The 18,668-nt window shown below is 49.0% G+C and overlaps 1 protein-coding gene across 3 annotated transcripts in view; it reads left to right on the top strand.

Annotated features, from left to right (window-relative positions):
* GREB1L (GREB1 like retinoic acid receptor coactivator) overlaps positions 1-18,668 on the top strand; it is a 247,693-nt gene that overhangs the window by 213,015 nt on the left and 16,010 nt on the right. For all 3 annotated transcript variants that reach the window (XM_027960953.3, XM_060405398.1, XM_060405399.1), the window contains 6 exons: positions 2,034-2,167; positions 6,470-6,809; positions 11,233-11,348; positions 12,412-12,656; positions 15,372-15,943; positions 16,248-16,350. In XM_027960953.3, coding sequence (XP_027816754.1) covers positions 2,034-2,167; positions 6,470-6,809; positions 11,233-11,348; positions 12,412-12,656; positions 15,372-15,943; positions 16,248-16,350 — 1,510 coding nt within the window. The remainder of the gene's footprint in view (positions 1-2,033; positions 2,168-6,469; positions 6,810-11,232; positions 11,349-12,411; positions 12,657-15,371; positions 15,944-16,247; positions 16,351-18,668) is intronic.

Here is an 18,668-nt window from a genome sequence, read left to right as displayed (position 1 = left end):
GGATCTTAGTTTCCTGATCAAGGATTGAACCCAGGCCATTGCAGTGAAAGTGCTGACTCCTAACCGCTGGACCGCCAGGGAACTCCCAGAATATGCATAATTCTTATATTTTTTAGTTCCACCATTATTCAATGTTAATATACAGCTCTGTGAATTTTCACGAACTGAACATACCCGTGGAACCAGCACCCAGATGAAAAACTAGAACACGAGCTTTACTCCAGAGGCCAGGCACTCTGTCGCCAGAAGGAGGCACTCTTCTGGCTTGGTTTGCTATATAAATGGAACTGTGCAATAGACATGGGCTTTCCAGGTGGCGCTAGTGGTAAAGAACCCGCCTGCCGGTGCAGGAGATGGAAGAGATTCAGGATTGATCCCTAGGTTGGGAAGATCCTCTGGAAGAGGAAATGGCAACCCACTCCAGCATTCTACCTGGAGAATCCCATGGACAGGGAAGCCTAGCAGGCTGCAGTCCATGGGGTCGCGAAGAATCGGACACGACTGAGGTGATGGGCAGGGAGGCCTGGCTTGCTGCCATTCATGGGGTTGCAAAGAGTCGGACACGACTGAGCGACTGAACTGAACTAAAGTGATGCAGACATGCAGCAGGCGCTCTGTGATATATAACTTCTTTTGCTCAACATTGTGAGATTCTTTTATATTTTACATGAGTCGTGAAACAGTCGTTCTTTTGGTTGTATACAGGTTACGCTGGGTGACTCACCACAGTTGATTTATTCACCCTGTTCACTGATTTCAGTTGCTGCTTTGAGCATTCTAGCTCATGCCTTTTAGTAGACATCTGTATACACTTTTGTTGGGTATGTATCTGGGAGTGAAATTGCTGAGTGCAGAGTTCAGCTTTAGTGGATACTAAGAGGCTGCATTTTAGGGCAATTTATTGACTATAAGAGGTCAAGTCAAAGTGATTAGAAAGGTGGGGGTGAGTCATCCGGCTTCTCTGATAATTCAGGTTCGAATGAACGAGTACCTCAATCAGAATAGAGGTGCTGGCAATAAAGAGGATGGAAGAAATGGTAACTTTTCTAGGATTTGTTTTTTGAGGAAGAGGGAAAAGGCAGAGATATTTTTAAGGTGGTGCCTTTAGTAGGAAAAGAGAAGATAGTAGAGCAGTAGAGCTGCGTGCGGAGGGCACACAACACAGATGTGAACTGAGTGGAGGCCAGGCAACTGCGCCGTGGCAGACACAGAGCTGGGGTAGGAGCTGGGACTCTATGCTGAGGATTTGGAATATTTTTTCAGGAACGCTGATCACTGACCGAAGCAGCTGGTATAGATAAAATCATGGAAGAAAGTAATGAAGAGAATGGCTGAGAGAGCAGCGAGGCCAAGGACTGAGGGTTCGGCCTCAGGAGTCCTTGGTGACCTTCCAGGGAACAGTGTCCACGGAGCAGAGGGTTGGGCTGGAGGGAAAGCAGAGATGGCTGCACAAAGACAGGGAGTGCTAAGCTCAGGGTCACTGACAGGGCAGGACTCTGGGAGCGGAGATTTTTTTTATTTTAAGCAGAGGAACATTTTCCCCAAAGATACAAGAATTCAGTAAATCATGTCACTTATGATTTGTGATACTGTGGGAGCCCAGTAGCTCCAGTTCTTCAAACCCTGCTAGCTCCAGGTGATTCTAAGCCATCTGTGTAACAAGCTGCCCCTATCATTTTGCTAAGAAAAAAAAGAGAAGGAAAAAAAATGAAAGCATTTTGTTCAGATCTTCTCACTTTTTAACTGGATTGGGGGATTGCTGTTGAGTTATACGAGCTCTTTATGGATACTGGATATTAACCCCTCATCAGGTAAATGGTTTGCAAGTATTTTCTCCTATCCAGTAGGTTGCCTTTTCACTTTGTTTCCTTTGCTGTGCAGAAGCTTTTTAGTCTGATATAGTCCCACTTGCTTATTCAAAATTTTTTCTAATTTTCAGGCAATAACATGTTTCAGGTCCCTCCTCCCCAACCCTGAAAATCAGACACCTTGTGCCCTGCCTTCACTGGCTTTTGCTCTGTGTTTTGAACCAGGAGAATGTGAGCTGTGAGGAGAAGCTGTACTTCGGCCTGAACGAGTACAGTAAATCTCTGCAGTGGGGAATCACGAGCCCCCTTCTCAGATGTGATGAGACATTTGAAAAAATGGTGAACACGCTCTTGGAAAGGTAAGTAAGGACCTTCAACCTTGTCTTTAGCTGCTCTTGTTTGTCTGAACACGCCAAACGTCCTTTTTGTCAGAGTCACAGGGAGTTTTGGTGGAGCCCAGGCTATGCAAATAACACTCAAGAGCAGAATAAAAATAGCCTGTCCTGAGATGACCTTTCACTCAGCTGGGTTTTCTATCATCATCCAGGACCAGCAAAGGAATCCGGTGACCCCGAGTGGGAAGGAGGACCACCTTCCGTGCTCTGAATCATCTCCCAGGCAGGTTCACAGCTGCACCCAGAGATGATTCGGGCAGAGAGGGATTGGCTTATTAGAAGCCGTTCCTCTGGGGTCTGGCTTCCCCCTCCCCATCATGCACCCCACACTTTTCTCCTCTGTCTACCACAGGCAAGCACCCTCAGTAAAGAAATGAGACTTTACTATGAGAGACTTGAAGTGTAAACTGCTGCTGCTGCTGCTCAGTCACTTCAGTCGTGTCCGACTCTGTGTGACCCCATAGACAGCAGCCCACCAGGCTCCCCCATCCCTGGGATTCTCCAGGCAAGAACACTGGAGTGGGTTGCCATTTCCTTCTCCAATGCATGAAAGTGAAAAGTGAAAGTGAAGTCGCTCAGTTGTGTCTGACCCTCAGCGACCCCAGGGACTGCAGCCTTCCAGGTTCCTCCATCCATGGGATTTTCCAGGCAGGAGTACTGGGGTGCCATTGCCTTCTCCGGAAGTGTAAACTGGAGAACACTAAAGACTGGAGAACACTAAAGAATAATCAGATTGTTTGAGCTCAGTTTCAAGTGGCCCTCCTCCAGTCCCCGACTTTGGGGTAAAGGCTTATGACTCTGTCTCCTTTTTCTTCCTCAATTTCAAGTCAAATGCTGGAAGAGCAAAGGGATTTTCTGTTTTGTTTGTTCATTTTATTTCCCCTCTCTGATCTTGAACTATAGACTCAAAAAAAGAGGCATAAGAATTTAATCTAATACGGAATTCTGCAGCAGTCCAGTGGTTAGGACCATGATTGAATCTGTGGTCGGGGAACTGAGATCCCTCAAGCTGGCCATGGCCAAAAAAAAGAAAAGAATTTAACCTAGCAGAGGTTCCTCCCTGTCCACTACAATATTCTGTCTGATCATCCAGTGATGGGGCAGTCAAGGCACTATGTGATGAGATACATTTTTAGTAGCTCTAGTTCTTAACACTGTCTCTCATTTATCACAAACCATCTATTTAAAAGCTGCCCTGTAAGGTTGCTAAGAAAAAGAAATAAAGATGATCAGGGAGAAACGTCCTACCCAGCAAGTTATTGGGTGGTGTCAGGAAAAGGAACAGGCTTGCAGTGGGATTTTGTACTTTCGCAGCTGTTGGGTTTGAGAAGACTTAACAGACACTGAGATGTTAATCCCCTCATGGCACCTGTGATCTGAGATTTCTAAAGCCACCTCATGAGTGTCCCCTCTAAGGGTTCCCCAGCCTCCTGTTCTATCTACCAGCTTGGAACCTATCTTTTCTTTCAGTAACATCTTGCAGTTTTATAACTTGTATTTTAATGGACAGTCCCATCAGCTCCTATACAACTTTTGTAATCCTTACAAAAACTATGATTACAATTGAATACAAACAAAAACAAAATTGGGAAAACTATTCACTTCTAAATTCATAGCTCTTTCAGTGTAAAATTTAAAAGCCTGCATGTCAGATGGTAAAGAATCTGCCTGCATTGTGGAAGACCTGAGTTCATTCCCTGGGTTGGGAAAATCCCCCGGAAAAGGGATTGGCAACCCACTCCAGTATTCCTGCTTGGAGAATTCCATGGACAGAGGAGCCTGGTGGGCTACAGTCCATGGGGTCACAAAGAGTCAAATTCAACTGAGCAACTAACACTTTCACTTTTCATATCAAAGTTACCCTTTGGTCTAACTTTGGTTTTCTTACATGCCGCAGCAAAAAAAAAAAAAAAAACACCAGTAAGCTTTAAACTTGCATCATCTGTGCTCACTTCCTCCAGCCCAGGTCCCCCAGGCTCATAATAGCTATGATTTATTGAACACTTGAATGGATTGGTTCAGGAGGACCGATGGAACTAAAGGAGTTCTTTACCTTCCCCCAGTCTACTAAATCTTTACCATTTGAGAAGACATTGTCAAAGAACTGAATAAAATCCACACTCTTGTCTCTGACTGACTGGATGATCTTAGGCAAGTAGCTGAATTTCCCCCAGTCCTTAAATCAGCATCCTTCCATGAGAAAGTGAATCAGAACCCAGGGAATCAATCCATGGTCTTTTCCAGCTCTAAGTACTTCAAAACCATAGTAGTCATTTGCTGACCTGAACTGGTATTTGACCCTAGGCTTTCCTGTGCAAGGCTGGTGATGACTGTTTCACTTTAAATAGAATTATAAAGTGGAACAAAGGTGAAATTCCCCTCTGGTCTACCCAGCTGCTAGGAAGCTGCCTGTGCTACAAGCCAGCATCCAGGAAGAAAGTTCATAGACCTGCCATCCTTCCGCAGGCTCCACGGGAGGCCCAGCCAAGCTCTGGTCCAGGCCTTGCTTTCCCCAGGCCAACTTTCTTGACCAGCACCTCTTCAGGTCTGCAAGTGTGTCCTCTTTACCCATGTGTATTCCTTCTGTCTTCTGGCTGGGTCTTATGAGGAATAGCACGTAAATGAGAGGTTTATTTTCTGCCTGCTCTGTAATTGTAAAAAAAAGAAAAAAAAAAACCCAGCTGAGTTGGTCCAGTGGAAGGTGGTGAGCGGGGAATGTTGGGGTGAGGCAAGGACACCCCTGCTATTTATTTCCCGGGGCTCCTTCCGCCCAGGTGGATGGGAGACCACACCACTAGGGGATGCTATTTCTCCAGCCGGCTCCAAGCTTCCTCCATTTTCATGAGAAGATACTGTTATTGCCCTGACTCAATGGACGTGAGTTTGAGCAAATTCTAGGAGATGGTGAAGGACAGGAAAGCCTGATGTGTTGCAGTCCCTGGGGTCGGAAAGACTCAGACAGGACTTAGCGACTGAACAACAACAATTGTTATTGCTACTAGGGAGCTGACCTCAAATTAGCCATAATAATTACTCTTTTTACTCCTTATACTTCACAGACATTACATTAGTGTATCAGTTTCCTCAACTGTAATTTTAAGTATCAGAGAAATAAGCTACCAAGCATTCAAACCCCAGGACAGCGGCAAGAGCTTAGAATTTAGGGATGATCGTTTACAACTCTGTGGATAGTCTGAGTGGACCAGTGCTTCTCAAGATACAGTGTGGTACAGATCACCTGGGGACCTTGTCCAGGCTGTTTCTGATTCCGTGCACATCGGGTAGGAGGGTTTGGCACATCTAACAAGCATCCCCAGTGGGGATGCTGCTGGTTCAGAGACCACTCTGGGAGAAGCTTGGATCCCTAGACTGTCCCTAAGCCTCTTGAACTCGAGGTACCTGTGCCAGCAGGTGTTGTGAGCTCAGCTTTTCCATCTAGTGATGTGGGCTTCGAGGTCATTCTTCTTTTCAAACTTTTTAATTTTGTGTTGGGGTATAGCCGATCAACAATGTTGTGATAGTTTCAGGTGAACAAGGAAGGGACTGATCCATACATAGGCACGTATCCACTCTCCCCCCAACTCCCCTCCCATCCAGGCTGCCACATAACATTGAGCAGAGTTCCCTGTGCTCTACAGGAGGTCTCCAAGTTCATTCTTTTTTAACAAATTTATTTATTTTTAATTGAGAGATAGTTGCTTTACAATATTGCTTTGGTTTCTGCTGTACATCACCATGAATCAGCCATAGGTATACATATGTCCCCTCCCTCTTGAATCTCCCTCCTACCTGCCATCCCATCCCACCCCTCCGGGTTGTTACCGAACCTCAGTTTGAGTTCCCTGAGTCATGCAGCAAATTTCCTCTGGCTATTTTACAAACGGTAGGGTATATGCTTCCATGCTTCTCTCTCCATTCGTCCCGCCTTCTCTTTCCTCCCCCCGACCCACGTCCATAGTCTGTTCTCTCTGTCTGCATCTCCACTGCTGCCCTGCGAATAGGTTCATCAGTACCATCTTTCTAGGTTCCATACATATGTGTCAGTATCCGATATCTGTTTTTCTCTTTCTGACTTCACTCTGTATAATAGGCTCTAGGTTCATCCACCTTATAAGAACAGACTCAAATCCAGGTCATTCTTGAGCTCAAGCCCACCACCCACCACTATCCCCTGCCCACCCTGCTGGGTCTCTGTTCCTACTGCACAGCCCTCGTGATCCCAGGGTCCCAGGGCCCCCATGCTAGCGCCCCTGTGTTCTGTTGAAGGTACCCCAGGCTGCACAGCATGGTGGTTCGCTGCTACCTGCTCATCCAGCAGTACTCAGAGGCTCTGATGGCTCTGACCACCGTGGCGTCCCTACGTGACCACAGCACACCAGAGACCCTCAACATCATGGATGACCTCCTCAGCTGCCCGGGGAAGAACCGCAGCGGGCGCGGACACATGCTCATCCTCAGGGTGCCCTCCGTGCAGCTGGCGATGCTGGCCAAGGAGCGGCTGCAGGAGGTGCGCGACAAGCTGGGGCTCCAGTACCGCTTCGAGGTGGTCCTGGGGAACCCCGCCTCTGAACTCAGCGTGGCAGCCCACTTTGTGGCACGACTAAAGGTTAGCAATGGACAGACCTTCGCTCCATTTTCTAGGACCCCCCCCCCCCACCCCGTGCAGGCGGCTCAGAGGCCTGCAGTTTGCTAGAGTTTGGCACAAGTGTCACACAGTCTTCATGACAACGTTAAGGCTAAGCTAAGGGATGTGTCCGCCTTCCTAGTTTATTAACATTCAGTCTGGGTCCCCCATGCTAGTGCATGCATGCAGTTGGTCTTCCATGCTCTCCGACTGCAGGTGCAAAAAAAAATGCGATGACCCAATTTCACCCCTGTTTATTGACCTTGTTCGAGATTCATCTAGCCCTCGGCCATCTATTTTCTCAGAAAAAAAAAAAAAAAAAAGGTAAGTTGTTCTCTCAGACCTCCATGGGGGCACGCCTTTCAGTATCATCCATTCACTGAATCTTTTCTGTCCACCCAGAGTCGGTAAAGTATCCTGTTTTCTCTTCAGGGCTCACAGAGGACGATTGCCCACCCTCTTGCATGAGGATTCCCCAACAGTTTGCTGTTTCTTTGTACTTGCTTTGGCCCCAAGTGTGGGCTGAACTGAGACTCTTCCAAGCCTGTGCATGGCTAAGTCCCCCACCCCTCTGCACGGGGAAGGCATTGCTTTTTCTGAACCCCTCCTGTCAGGTGTGGTGGGGGCGGGGGAGACTTCTTTGATCAACTAACCTAAGTCCCTACCTCATGGCCCACTCAGATTTTTCTGGGGACTCTTCTAATCCAATGTGTCCCAGCCCTTTGACAGCACTTAATGAAATTCTGCACACAGATAGGTGCGGTACTGAGCAAGGTACTCTATGTCTGGGTTAGATCAACATGGTTTCTGAACTTTGCAGAAACTAAATACTGAGCTAACCTGGATGAAGAAAAGCCTAGTTTGGCACAAATTGTATAAAAAGAAAGCATGCAGTCTTAGAGGAGTTACATTTCCATCTGAGCTGCAGTTTACCAGCTGCAAAATGAGCATTAGACTGCCTGGTCTCTAAGGGCTGTAATTTGAGCATTATTATTTCACATTCATAGAGCGTTTTACAAATGTAAACCTTTGTATTGTGTATAACTACCTAACTCAAATAATCCAAAATGCAAACAAAATGTCTTGTATTAGCTTGATACACAGTTGGAACAAATAAATCTGTCTAAACATAGAAGCTCCTATATTTAGTGGAAGTTGTAACATTTACATTTCACATATGGATATATAGATATAATGTTCACAGTTTTGAATTAAAGTCATAAACCACAATATAGCAGTATTCCTGGGATAAGTAAGAAATGAGAATCCTGAAACTCTTCTTACAATACAACTTGTTAGTTATGAGACAATTTGAATGATGCTAATGATGAGGAATCTGGACAGGCAGGTAAGCAGCACTGCTCTGTGAGGTCTCGCACACCTACTGCAGGGAGATGTTCTAAAAGGCTATGAGGCTGCAAGGTCTTCTCTGGGTCTCTGTTGGCACTGACCGTGTGTAGCTGCTTAGAGCGTCTTAGGTCGTTTGTTCAGATATTACTAAATCAGTGTAAATCAGCAGTCTTCAATAATTTGCCCCTGTGGGCCATAGTTTGAAAACCAGTCAATAATTGAGGTTCCTACCTGGCTGCAACGGAGAAGGCAATGGCACCCCACTCCAGTACTCTTGCCTGGAAAATCCCATGGACAGAGGAGCCTGGTGGACTGCAGTCCATGGGGTCACTGACAGTCTGACACAACTGAGCGACTTCACTTTCACTTTTCACTTTTACTTTTCACTTTCATGCGTTGGAGAAAGAAATGGCAACCCATTCCAGTGTTCTTGCCTGGAGAATCCCAGGGACAGGGGAGCCTGGTGGGCTGCCGTCTATGGGGTCACACAGAGTCGGACATGACTGAAGCGACTTAGCAGCAGCAGCAGCAGCCTGGCTGCAAGCACATCAGAATCACCTGCAGGGCTTCCAGGGGTTGCTAGGGGTGTGCCATGAAGAGATCTCAAGTGATTACTTCTCAAGCAGTTACACCTCAATTCGCATGAGTAGTGGCCAAGCACCAGCTACACAGAAGAGATTTCCAGGGACTTCCTTGGTGGTCCAGTGGTTAAGACTCTGACCTATAATGCAGGAGTGCAGGTTTGATCCTCTTGGAACTAAGATCCCACATGTGTGGGGGATGGCTTAAAAAAAAGAGAGTTTCCATATGTTCAAAATCCCTCAATCACATCGATCCATCCTTTTTATATTCCACCTTTTTATTTTTAAAAATATTTATTTTTATTTATTTATTTGTCTGTACCAGGTCTTTGTTTCCGCACACGGGATCTTTAGTTGGTAGCATGTGGAATCTAGTTCCCTGACCAGGGATCAAAGCCAGGCCCCCTGCATTGCAAGGTAGAATCTTAACCACTGGACCAGCATGGAAGTCCCTATTTTCCACTAGTGTGGAAGTGAAAATTTGAAATATTCACATCCCTAGTAAGACTGCCACTTGGCAGGTGGCTCTGTTTCACCTGCTGATTTCTAAATTATTAATACCAACCTTTACCACTGATGAAACAGCACCAGGATCCCTTTTGTCTCTGCTGCTGCTGCTGCTAAGTCTCTTCAGTCGTGTCTGACTGTGCAACCCCATAGACGGCAGCCCACCAGGCTCCCCCTGTCCATGGGATTTTCCATGCCTTTTGTATCTAGCCTTGGGTAATATCCAGTGCCTCTTTTTCCATTAGGGGGCCTTATTTTTGTGCTTATTCTTTAGGTATTGTGGTTAACTTTTAAGTGATAATAAGTACTTTGGAAGGATATAAGTTTATATCTAAGTTAGTCTGTCCAGAAGGCCTGTGAAGCTTTCATTAGATTTCCTTGACCTCAAACCCCATAGGAGCCCCTAAGTCAATGTTCTCTCAGTCTTTCGTGTTGTCTTAACTGCTTCTGTAGGAAAAGCTCCCTGAGGGCATGATAGACCAGTAGAAGAACGGCAGCCATCCATCATCATAAGTAACAACGGGACAGGAAAACATTATATAATGGGTTTGTCTCGCTCTGATTGCTCAAGAGTAAAAGTGGAATCTGTTTAATCATTTTTTGAAAATAATTCTCCGTATAAAACATGACATCTATTCTTCCATCATTATAACCCAACCTCATTCTTGCTAGAACCATGAAGTATATTTGGGGAGACCTAAGTATATTCAGGGATCTCATAAGTCCAAAAGAAGATTTATGAGTAAAATGATTCTTATTTGCGGAAGTATTTGCTTTGACTTAGGTAATGTTCTAGTTTCCTTTGACATGAAGATATATGGAAAACTGAATTGGGGGTGGGGAGAAACTTTCTGCTAATGTCTTAATGTTTTTGACAGATTGATTTTCTAAGACATAGAAAGTCTCTCAAACTTATAGTTATGTAGATCCACTGAGTTCTCCTTGGCATAAAAATATATGACAAAAGATTGAGGTTTGGGGGATCTTCCGGTTTTACAAACTGTATGCATTTTACTTGAAATAATTGTGGGTATATTTATTTCCAAGACTGGTATTTATAGACATCAACAACCCGTAACCAAACTCTGTTATATTATATCATATCATATCTTGCCTGATATATTTCTTTTTATCCCACGTTGGTTTTAGCAAAGGAAATTCCAGTCTGTTTTAAAATAACATTATATGCATCTCTTAATACTTCACTTCATAGTTCTTGTTCCCCAAAACATCAGAAATGTCAGTTCATTTCTTATAATAATTCCTGCTAGAAAGCTGATATAAAGCCCAGTTAGATGCTACACACTTCATAAAAAGTAGTAGAAATCACCTTATCCACTTAAGAGATGGTTTATTTTCTTTCTGCTCTAAAATAGAAAAAAAATCTGTAAGATCTTTTCACTTTCGAGCATCCTTCAAGTTGAGATTTTCCTCCTCTTGATAAATTCCTGCATTTGAGATTGTTCCATTCATTAAAGATATACATATGTGTGTATATGTACATTTCAGTTAATGTATAGAGGTGAGTATATATAAGTTTTGCTGTGATTATTTTATTAGTCATTTACAACCGAAATGGTCTTTTTCAATCAATCAATCGTAAGAGTCTTTCCATTATACAAAGAAAGTGTTGTACTTAAGAGCACTGAGTCAGGTAGTTTAAGTAGGGTTTCTGTAAGGTTTGTGCCATTGGTGAGATATTTCACATTGTATATTTCTTTGATGTGCATGGCTAATAGATGATATATTCATTAAGATTTCCTGTTTTACCTTATTGAGATAACATGAAAGCCCACGAGTACTTGGTGTATTCTTTTCAGTAGCAATTAAAATATATGTACACACACAAACACACTTATTGGAAGTCATTTGGAAGCACAGATGTGTGTAAAATCTGACTGTAGAAACAAAAAAGGTAGAAACTCAATGAGGGGTTTTAATTTTATCGTATGGGTCCCCTTCTACAGACCTGGAGAGGAAATGAAGCGGAAGAATGGGTCCCTCGGACGTACCAGGACCTAGAAGGTCTGCCTTGTATTGTGATATTAACTGGCAAAGATCCTCTTGGAGAAACCTTTCCCAGGTACAATACGAATCACTAATTCTCATTTTCCATTGGTTGCTTGGCTGAGCTGACGGTTAAAAAGCCACTTCCTTCACTTGGCAAGTGAGAAGGCAATTGTTTTACTCGGGGATATAAGAAATTTAGCCTTCTTGAATTCTTTCAACTTTCCAGAGATTGCCTAGCAATTTGGGGAATGAGAGAGAAGCCCCGGAGGAGAAGTGTTTATGCATGAAAGCTGGGCAGCCAGAGAGGCAGGGAGGAGAAGCATTGCCCCCAATGAGGAGCTTTTTGGATGAAGTGTCTCTGTTAGGCTGCTGTTCCCTCAAGGATCTGGGGCCTGTGGGTTGGAAGGCAATAGCAAGAATAGTCATTGTTGTTGTTCAGTTGCTCAGTTGGGTCCAGCTCTTTGGGGCCCTGATGGACTGTAGCCCGCCAGGCTCCTCTGTCCATGGGATTCTCCAGGCAAGAATACAGGAGTGGGTTGCCATTTCCTACTCCAGGGGAATTTTCCAACCCAGGGATTAAACCTGAGTCTTCTGCATTGGCAGGCGGATTCTTTGCTACTGAGCCACCTGGGAAGCCCAAGAATAGTCACAGCATTCACTGAATGCTTGCTGTGAGTTAAGTGAACGTTGCTCAGTCATATCTGACTCTTTGTGACCCCATGGACTGTAACCCACCAGGTTCCTCTCTCCATGGGATTTTCCAGGCAAGAATACTGGCGTGGGTAGCCATTCCCTTCTCCAGGGAGTCTTTCCAACCCAGGGATCAAACCCAGGTCTCCTGTATTGTGGGCAGGTTCTTTACCGTCTGAGCCACCAGGGCAGCCCACTGGGCATTGCTCTAAACACATTGCCTGTGCCGTGTCAGTCATTCCTTGCAATAACTGTCAGCTGGGCACTGTTACTCTATTCCATGTGTGGAGAAAGTGAAGTGACTGTCCCGAGGCCCTAACAGCTAGGAGGCGGCAGCACTGAGGTTTACATTGAGGATTACCTGGCACCGAAGCTCACCATTTTGACCGCTGTCAGCCACACGTAAACGCTTCACGCCTCACCAAAGACACCATTACTTTGTGCAGGTCTCTAAAGTACTGTGACCTCCGGTTAATTGATTCAAGCTACTTAACCCGCACGGCCTTGGAGCAGGAGATGGGGCTGGCCTGCTGCTACGTGTCCAAAGAGGTGATCCGGGGGCCCACTGCTGCCCTGGACCTCAGCGGCAAGGAGCAAGAGCGAGCCGCGGCAAGTGAGAATGACACCGAGGAGCTGCTGATCGACCTGGAGAGACCCCAGAGCAACAGCAGCGCCGTCACAGGAACTTCAGGTCAGTACCTTCTCTCTCCAGGGGTTGGGGCAGGAGAGAGGAAGAGGTAGAATTAGGGAAGGCAGAGGCACCTGCTGACTCCCATCCAGCTTTCAGAGTAGTGGTGGCTGACCTGGGCATCCCCTCCAGACCTCAGTCCTGGGGAGACATAGTTGACAAACTTGAGTCATGAGCAGCCACAAGATATTTGCCTGGGAAGCACTTAATGAAGAGCTTGCTAATAGGCTAAATGCATGCGTGCATGCTGCATGCTAAGTCACTTCAGTCATGTCCAACTCTTTGTGACCCTATGGACTGTAGCCTGCCAGGTTCCTCTGTCCAAGGGATCCTCCAGGCAAGAATACTGGAGTGGGTAGCCATTTCCTGCTCCAGGAGATCTTCCTGACCAATAGGCTAAATACAATAAGTAAATTTCATGAATCCTCACTAACACCACATCTCCTAGTCTCTGTACCCTAATCATCTCATCGATATTACGCATCTGATATTTGCACAAAGGCCTTCTTTTCCTTCCAGACCTTGAAGTGGTTTGTGCTAATTGACCTAGTACCTGGCACTGAGTATGTGTTTGTTTGAATGAATGAATGAGTGACTTTTCCCCCAAGTACCTAAATGGCAAGTGTTTATATACGGAAGGCTACTCTGGGACCACTGGTTGATTTGGATGAACCAGCCTACAGCCTACCAACTGCCCTCTTATTATGTTACTGTGTGGCTGATGGCAGTGCCTGGCAGCATTATTTCCAGGGCTTCCCAGGTAGCGCTAGTGGTAAAGAACCCGCCTTTCAGTGCAGGAGACATACAAGACGTCAGTTCAATCCCTGGGTAGGGAAGATCCCCTAGAGGAGGGCATGACAACCCACTCCAGTATTCTTGCCTGGAGAATCTCATGGACAGAGGAGGCTTGTGGGCTATGGTCCATGGGGTCCCAAAGAGTTGGACACAACTGAAGCAACTTACCCCCCACACACACACACAGCATTATTTCCTTTTTTTTTCTGATTGTGAAGGTTATAATAGAGTGTAATATAGGGAACTTGGAGAATGTAATGAAGTATAGAGAAGAGATGAAAAATGAAAATCCCACAACAGAGGGAGCCACCATTCATGTTCCTTCTGCCCCATGTTTCCCTTCTCTTACCTCATGACACTGACACACACACACGCAAACAAACACACACACACCCCTTCTGAATGGAAGAGGCAGGTATCTGTGCCTGGAAGAGCATGAGAACTGTTTTACCGAGGTCTGCTTCAGTCATGGGTCAGGGCTGTACCCCCAGCCTCCAACGACAGGCTCCCCGGCTCTGCCTGGTAGACCAGTTCAGAATAAAGGAGGGAGTTTGGGAGGATGGTAAAGGGTAACAGAAGGAAGGGGAAGAACACACCTAGAAGCTTTTCCACACCAACCAGCATCAGTGAGGGAGAGGAAGAAGGTGGAGTGGGGTGGGGTGATTAGAGTCCACTTTCTCCCTGGGCTCCTTAATCAGCCCCCTCCCTCCCCTCCGCCTGAAGAGCTGCCCCGCAAACTCTGGATTCTGTCCTTGCTCTCATGAACTCTGCTGTCTGGAGTTCCCCCTCCCCAATCTTGGAGGACCCAAGTGCTGCCCTCCTACACACACCACCCTACCCACCACCCCACCAGCCTCCAGCTGACTTTCAGGGCCCTCAGGGGGTGCTCATTGCCCAAGGCATGCAGGCCAGAAGACTCAAGGGCCTTGAAGGCAGAAGAAAACCATCACACAGAAGTCAGCTGAGCAGCAGTGATGGGGTCACGAGCCTCTGGTTACTGGCCCTTCACCTAGGAGCTCCCAAGGTTGGGATTTGCCCGCATGCCTGGGAGGCACCAGTCTAAGCAGAGTCTTGCAATTCGATTCTGGTTTGTCTTCAAACCACTTCGTTGCTCAGTCGTGTCTGACTCTGTGACCCCATGGACTGTAGCCCTCCAGGCTCCTCTGTCCATGGGATTCTCCAGGCAAGAATGCTGGAGTGGGTTGCCACGCCCTCCTCCAGGGGATCTTCTCAACCCAGGGATGGAACCCAGGTCTTCCGCACTGCAGGTGGATTCTTTACCGTCTGAGCCACCAGGGAAGGGTTGGGGTGGGGGACATTTGCAGTGAGTTGGCTGCAGGGGAGCAGATCTCTGGCCCTGGCGGGTAGGGAGGGAGGAGGTTACGCCCCGCTTTCCCACGCCGGTCTGGGCATCTGTGGAAGGGGCTGCACCCTGGGGAGCTTGTCCACAGCCAGGAGGGTGGGGCCTTGGACCCCAGAAGGAGGCGAGTGCCGCTGGACAGGACTTGGGTATGGAGCGTGTATTGGTCAGGGTTCCGGAGTGATTCGGATGGCTTATCCAAACGACGTAACCAGGGGACAGTTTAATAACCCGCGGTGTACAAAGACGCGAGGGCAGATGGAAAGCAGCAGCAGGAGGTGGCGGGGCGGTCGGCCCCAGGGCGCTGGGACTACCAGCAGCCTGAAGACGTGGGGAGGATAGGACGTGGGTCCAGGTTTCTCCTGGCCGGCCGGAGGGAACCGGGAATAAGTGGCCGTTTCCGAGCCCACCCAGCAGCCAGGGAGGGGGAGAGGGGGCGCGAGGGGGGCGGCAGGGCGCCAGGGGAAGAGGGGCGGCCCGAAGCCCGAGCGCCGCCTGGACCCCCGGGCCTTCCCCCGGGGCAGGGGCGGCGGTGACAGCGTGGCGTGTGGGTCCGCTTTCAGGCTCCATCATGGAGAATGGGGTCAGCTCGTCCAGCACCGCCGCCAAGTCCCAGAAGCCGCCCCCGACGCCCAGCTTCCGGAGCCCGGTCCCCAGCGCGGGGCTGGACGAGGGGCTCTCGGCAGGCCCGGCGGGACCCGGGGAGCTCCTAAAGCAGGAGTGCGACTCGCTGGGGCCCCCGCTGGCCAGCAGCACCACCGCCAAGCCGTCGCCGTCGTCATCGGGGCCCGGGGCGCTGCCGTGGCCCGGGCCGCCGGGCCGGGCCGGCCGGCCCCCCCAGGCCGCGCTGCCCCCGGTGGTCATCCTGTCCAAGGCGGCCTACAGCCTTCTGGGCGCGCGGCGGGGCGGCAAGCTGCCGGCGGCCGCGGCCCTGCTGCCGCACCCCGACGTGGCCTGGGCCAGCCCGCTGCGCCCGCCTCCGCCGGCGCACGCCGGCCCCGAGGAGCAGTCGCTCTACTACCGCCGCTGGACGGCCACGCGGCCGCACCACGCCGACCACGGCAACCCGCCCGACCCCGCCTCTGGCGCGCGGGCCTGCCACCCGCGCCGGCTCCTGCTGAGCGGGCCCCCCCAGGTAGGGGCAGGGAGGGCTGCGGTGGGGGACTGGGGTTGGGGGAGTCGGGGTAGGGCGCGGGGGCAGGGGTCTGGGATTGGGGGATGGGGATAGGGCGCGGGGCCAGGGGTTCTGGGCTTGGGGGATGGGGATAGGGCGCGGGGGCAGGGGTTCTGGGCTTGGGGGGTCGGGGGCAGGGCGTGGGGGCACGGGGTCTGGGGGTGTCCCGGGTCGGGGGGCGTCGAGGCCCCACTCAGAGCCCAGGTGTGACGTCTCTTTTCTCTTTTCCTCCCCCTCCCCGCCTACAATTCGATACCCGCCCCAGGTGGGGAAGACGGGCTCCTACCTGCAGTTCCTGAGGCTCCTCTTCCGCATGCTCATCCGGCTCTTGGAAGTGGACGTGTACGACGAGGCCGAGATCAACACCGGTGAGCGCTGGGCGTGGCGGTGCGCGCTATTACCACTACATCCCGGGGCTGTCCGTGGCCTCCGGAGAGTTAGTGCAGGGTGATTGAGAAGTTAGAGGCCAGGAGCCAACAAAGAGTTGTAAGATGCAGCGGCCGTTTAGGTCGGGGTGTGACTTCCCCTCCTGTGAACCCTGATCCCCACTGTGTCCCCCGAGTCGCTGGGCACAGAGGCATCTTATAAAGCCTGTCAGGTGCGTTCACGGCTCAGATGGTGACACTGCTCAGATTTAAAATTAGTAGACTGCGGTGTTCTATGGCTTAAGGGTCCAGGGCACGATTTATACTCCATCAGGGTAACCTTATGTTTTGCCTGCTGGCTGTGAGTGAAGGTATATGGATTACTACCCAAAGGAAAACTTCCTTGAGCAGGACAGAACCCTGGCGCCATCAACAACCCCTTGGGATTGGCAGAAGGGTGGAGGGGCTGGTGCTTGACAGGCCATCCCCAGCCTGCACCTCCTGCCCCACTTCTTGGCCCTGCCACCCTGCTGTCACTTGTGAGGGAGGCAGTTCCCCTCAGCCTGTCCAGCAGGGCGGGAGCGTGGGCCTGAGCAGGGGTCAGCCAGCATTAGCCCTGCAGCCGGGGGAGGGTGGCTTCGCATCTCAGAGGGACTGTGGTGCTGGAGGAAATGGGGGGTGGGGTGGGGGCAGGAGTAGTCATGAGTAGACCGTCTTCCCAAGCCCTGAAAGATGAAGCCAGAGAAGAAAAAGGCCTTGCATCATCCATCACATTAGCCCTTGGAGACCTCCACTCGCTTGCTTTTCCTAAACAGTTGGACCTGTCCTGTGACCAGCCCAAGGGATAGATTAGTTCAGAGCCAGACTAGGTAAAATCAGCCATGTTTAATCATCTTCCTGTGGCTTTTGATTCAAGTTCCATCCTCTGCAGTTTACATGCATGATTCCAGACAAACGCACACAGTCCTGACTTCCCGTCCACATCTCCTTGTCTGTGTGCCCGACTGAGCTGTAGCAGACCCCAGGCCACCCCAGAGGGGACTGAAAGACCCCGGGGGCTGCCCAAAGCAGGCAGGGCTACAGTGCAAAGGCAGAGCCAAGCTGACCAGGAGTGAGGGGCCGTCATCCCATTGACCCCCACCTCCTAGGCTCCTGGGAAGAACGATGCCTTTAATTTTCATCTCACATTTCCACTACAGGGCCTGCAGCTGTGAGAGTCAAACCTGGCCTTTGTGATGAGCGGGACTGTTAGTTTGGCTTTATTCCTTCACCCTCATTTTGGTGCCAGTGAATGCAGCGGTGCACTGGAGAGGCATGGGGATGTGTTTTTATTAAATGAGAATAAGCTCTAACTTTTAAATACAATGCATATTTTAAAACGAAACTTAAACTTTAAAAAGGTCCAGGATGTAAAAATAAGCAGTGTTGTGCTTAAAAGGTAATAGCTGTGCTCCCAGCTTGTAGGCTTTTGGCAGAGGGGAGTTTTTTCTTTCTTTCTCCTTTTGAGGGCTTCCCCAGTGGCTCAGATGGTGAAGAATCTGCCATAATGAGGTTTAAAATATCTGGACATAATGAGACATGGGTTCGATCCCTGGGTTGGGAAGATCCCCTGACAAAGGGAATAGCAACTCACTCCCGTATTCTTGCCTGGAGAATTCCATGGACAGAGGAGCTTGGCAGGCTACAGTCCATGGGGTTGCAAAGAGTTGAACACAGCTGAGCAACTAACACACACACACACACCCTCTACACTGTCCTAAGCTGATCTTATAGTTTTTATTGTTAATAACAAATATCACCTATTGGATAGACACCATGTGCCTGCCACATGGTGTTAGCACTTTCAATATGCCATCTGGACTTCTTAAAACAATCAGGGAACCCTAAGAAATAAAGGTGCCTGCAGGTGTGAAGTCACAAGATCAGCGGGGGCAGTAGCCTGGACTCAAACCCAAGGCCCCAGGCTCTCAACCTCTTTCGCATGCTGGAAGCACTGAAGGAGCTTTAAGTACAACAAGTGCCTAAGGAAGGAAGGTGGTTCTAGGCCGTGTGTCCTGAGCACAGGGGTTTTACAAGCTCCAGTGGATTCTAATAAGCGACAGACACTGTGAATCTTGCTTATTGAGCCCCTGAAATCCTTTCAGCTGTCAGCATCTTAAAACCCCATGACTAAAACTCTTGTGATAGTATTCAGATCATCCAAAGTTAAACAAGATTTTAAGGACACCTGGAGGTTGGGTGTTGGATCTCTTAGGTTTGGGAGTTTCTGGGCTGGATGTGTAGAAGCTAATGGGAACCAGTGAGGGCCAGCATCCCTTCCA

This window comes from Ovis aries, chromosome 23 (assembly GCF_016772045.2).
Source record: "Ovis aries strain OAR_USU_Benz2616 breed Rambouillet chromosome 23, ARS-UI_Ramb_v3.0, whole genome shotgun sequence".
Taxonomy (NCBI): domain Eukaryota; kingdom Metazoa; phylum Chordata; class Mammalia; order Artiodactyla; family Bovidae; genus Ovis; species Ovis aries.
The sequence above is the reverse complement of the archived record's forward strand: the minus strand, read 5'-3'. Positions and strand labels throughout refer to the sequence as shown.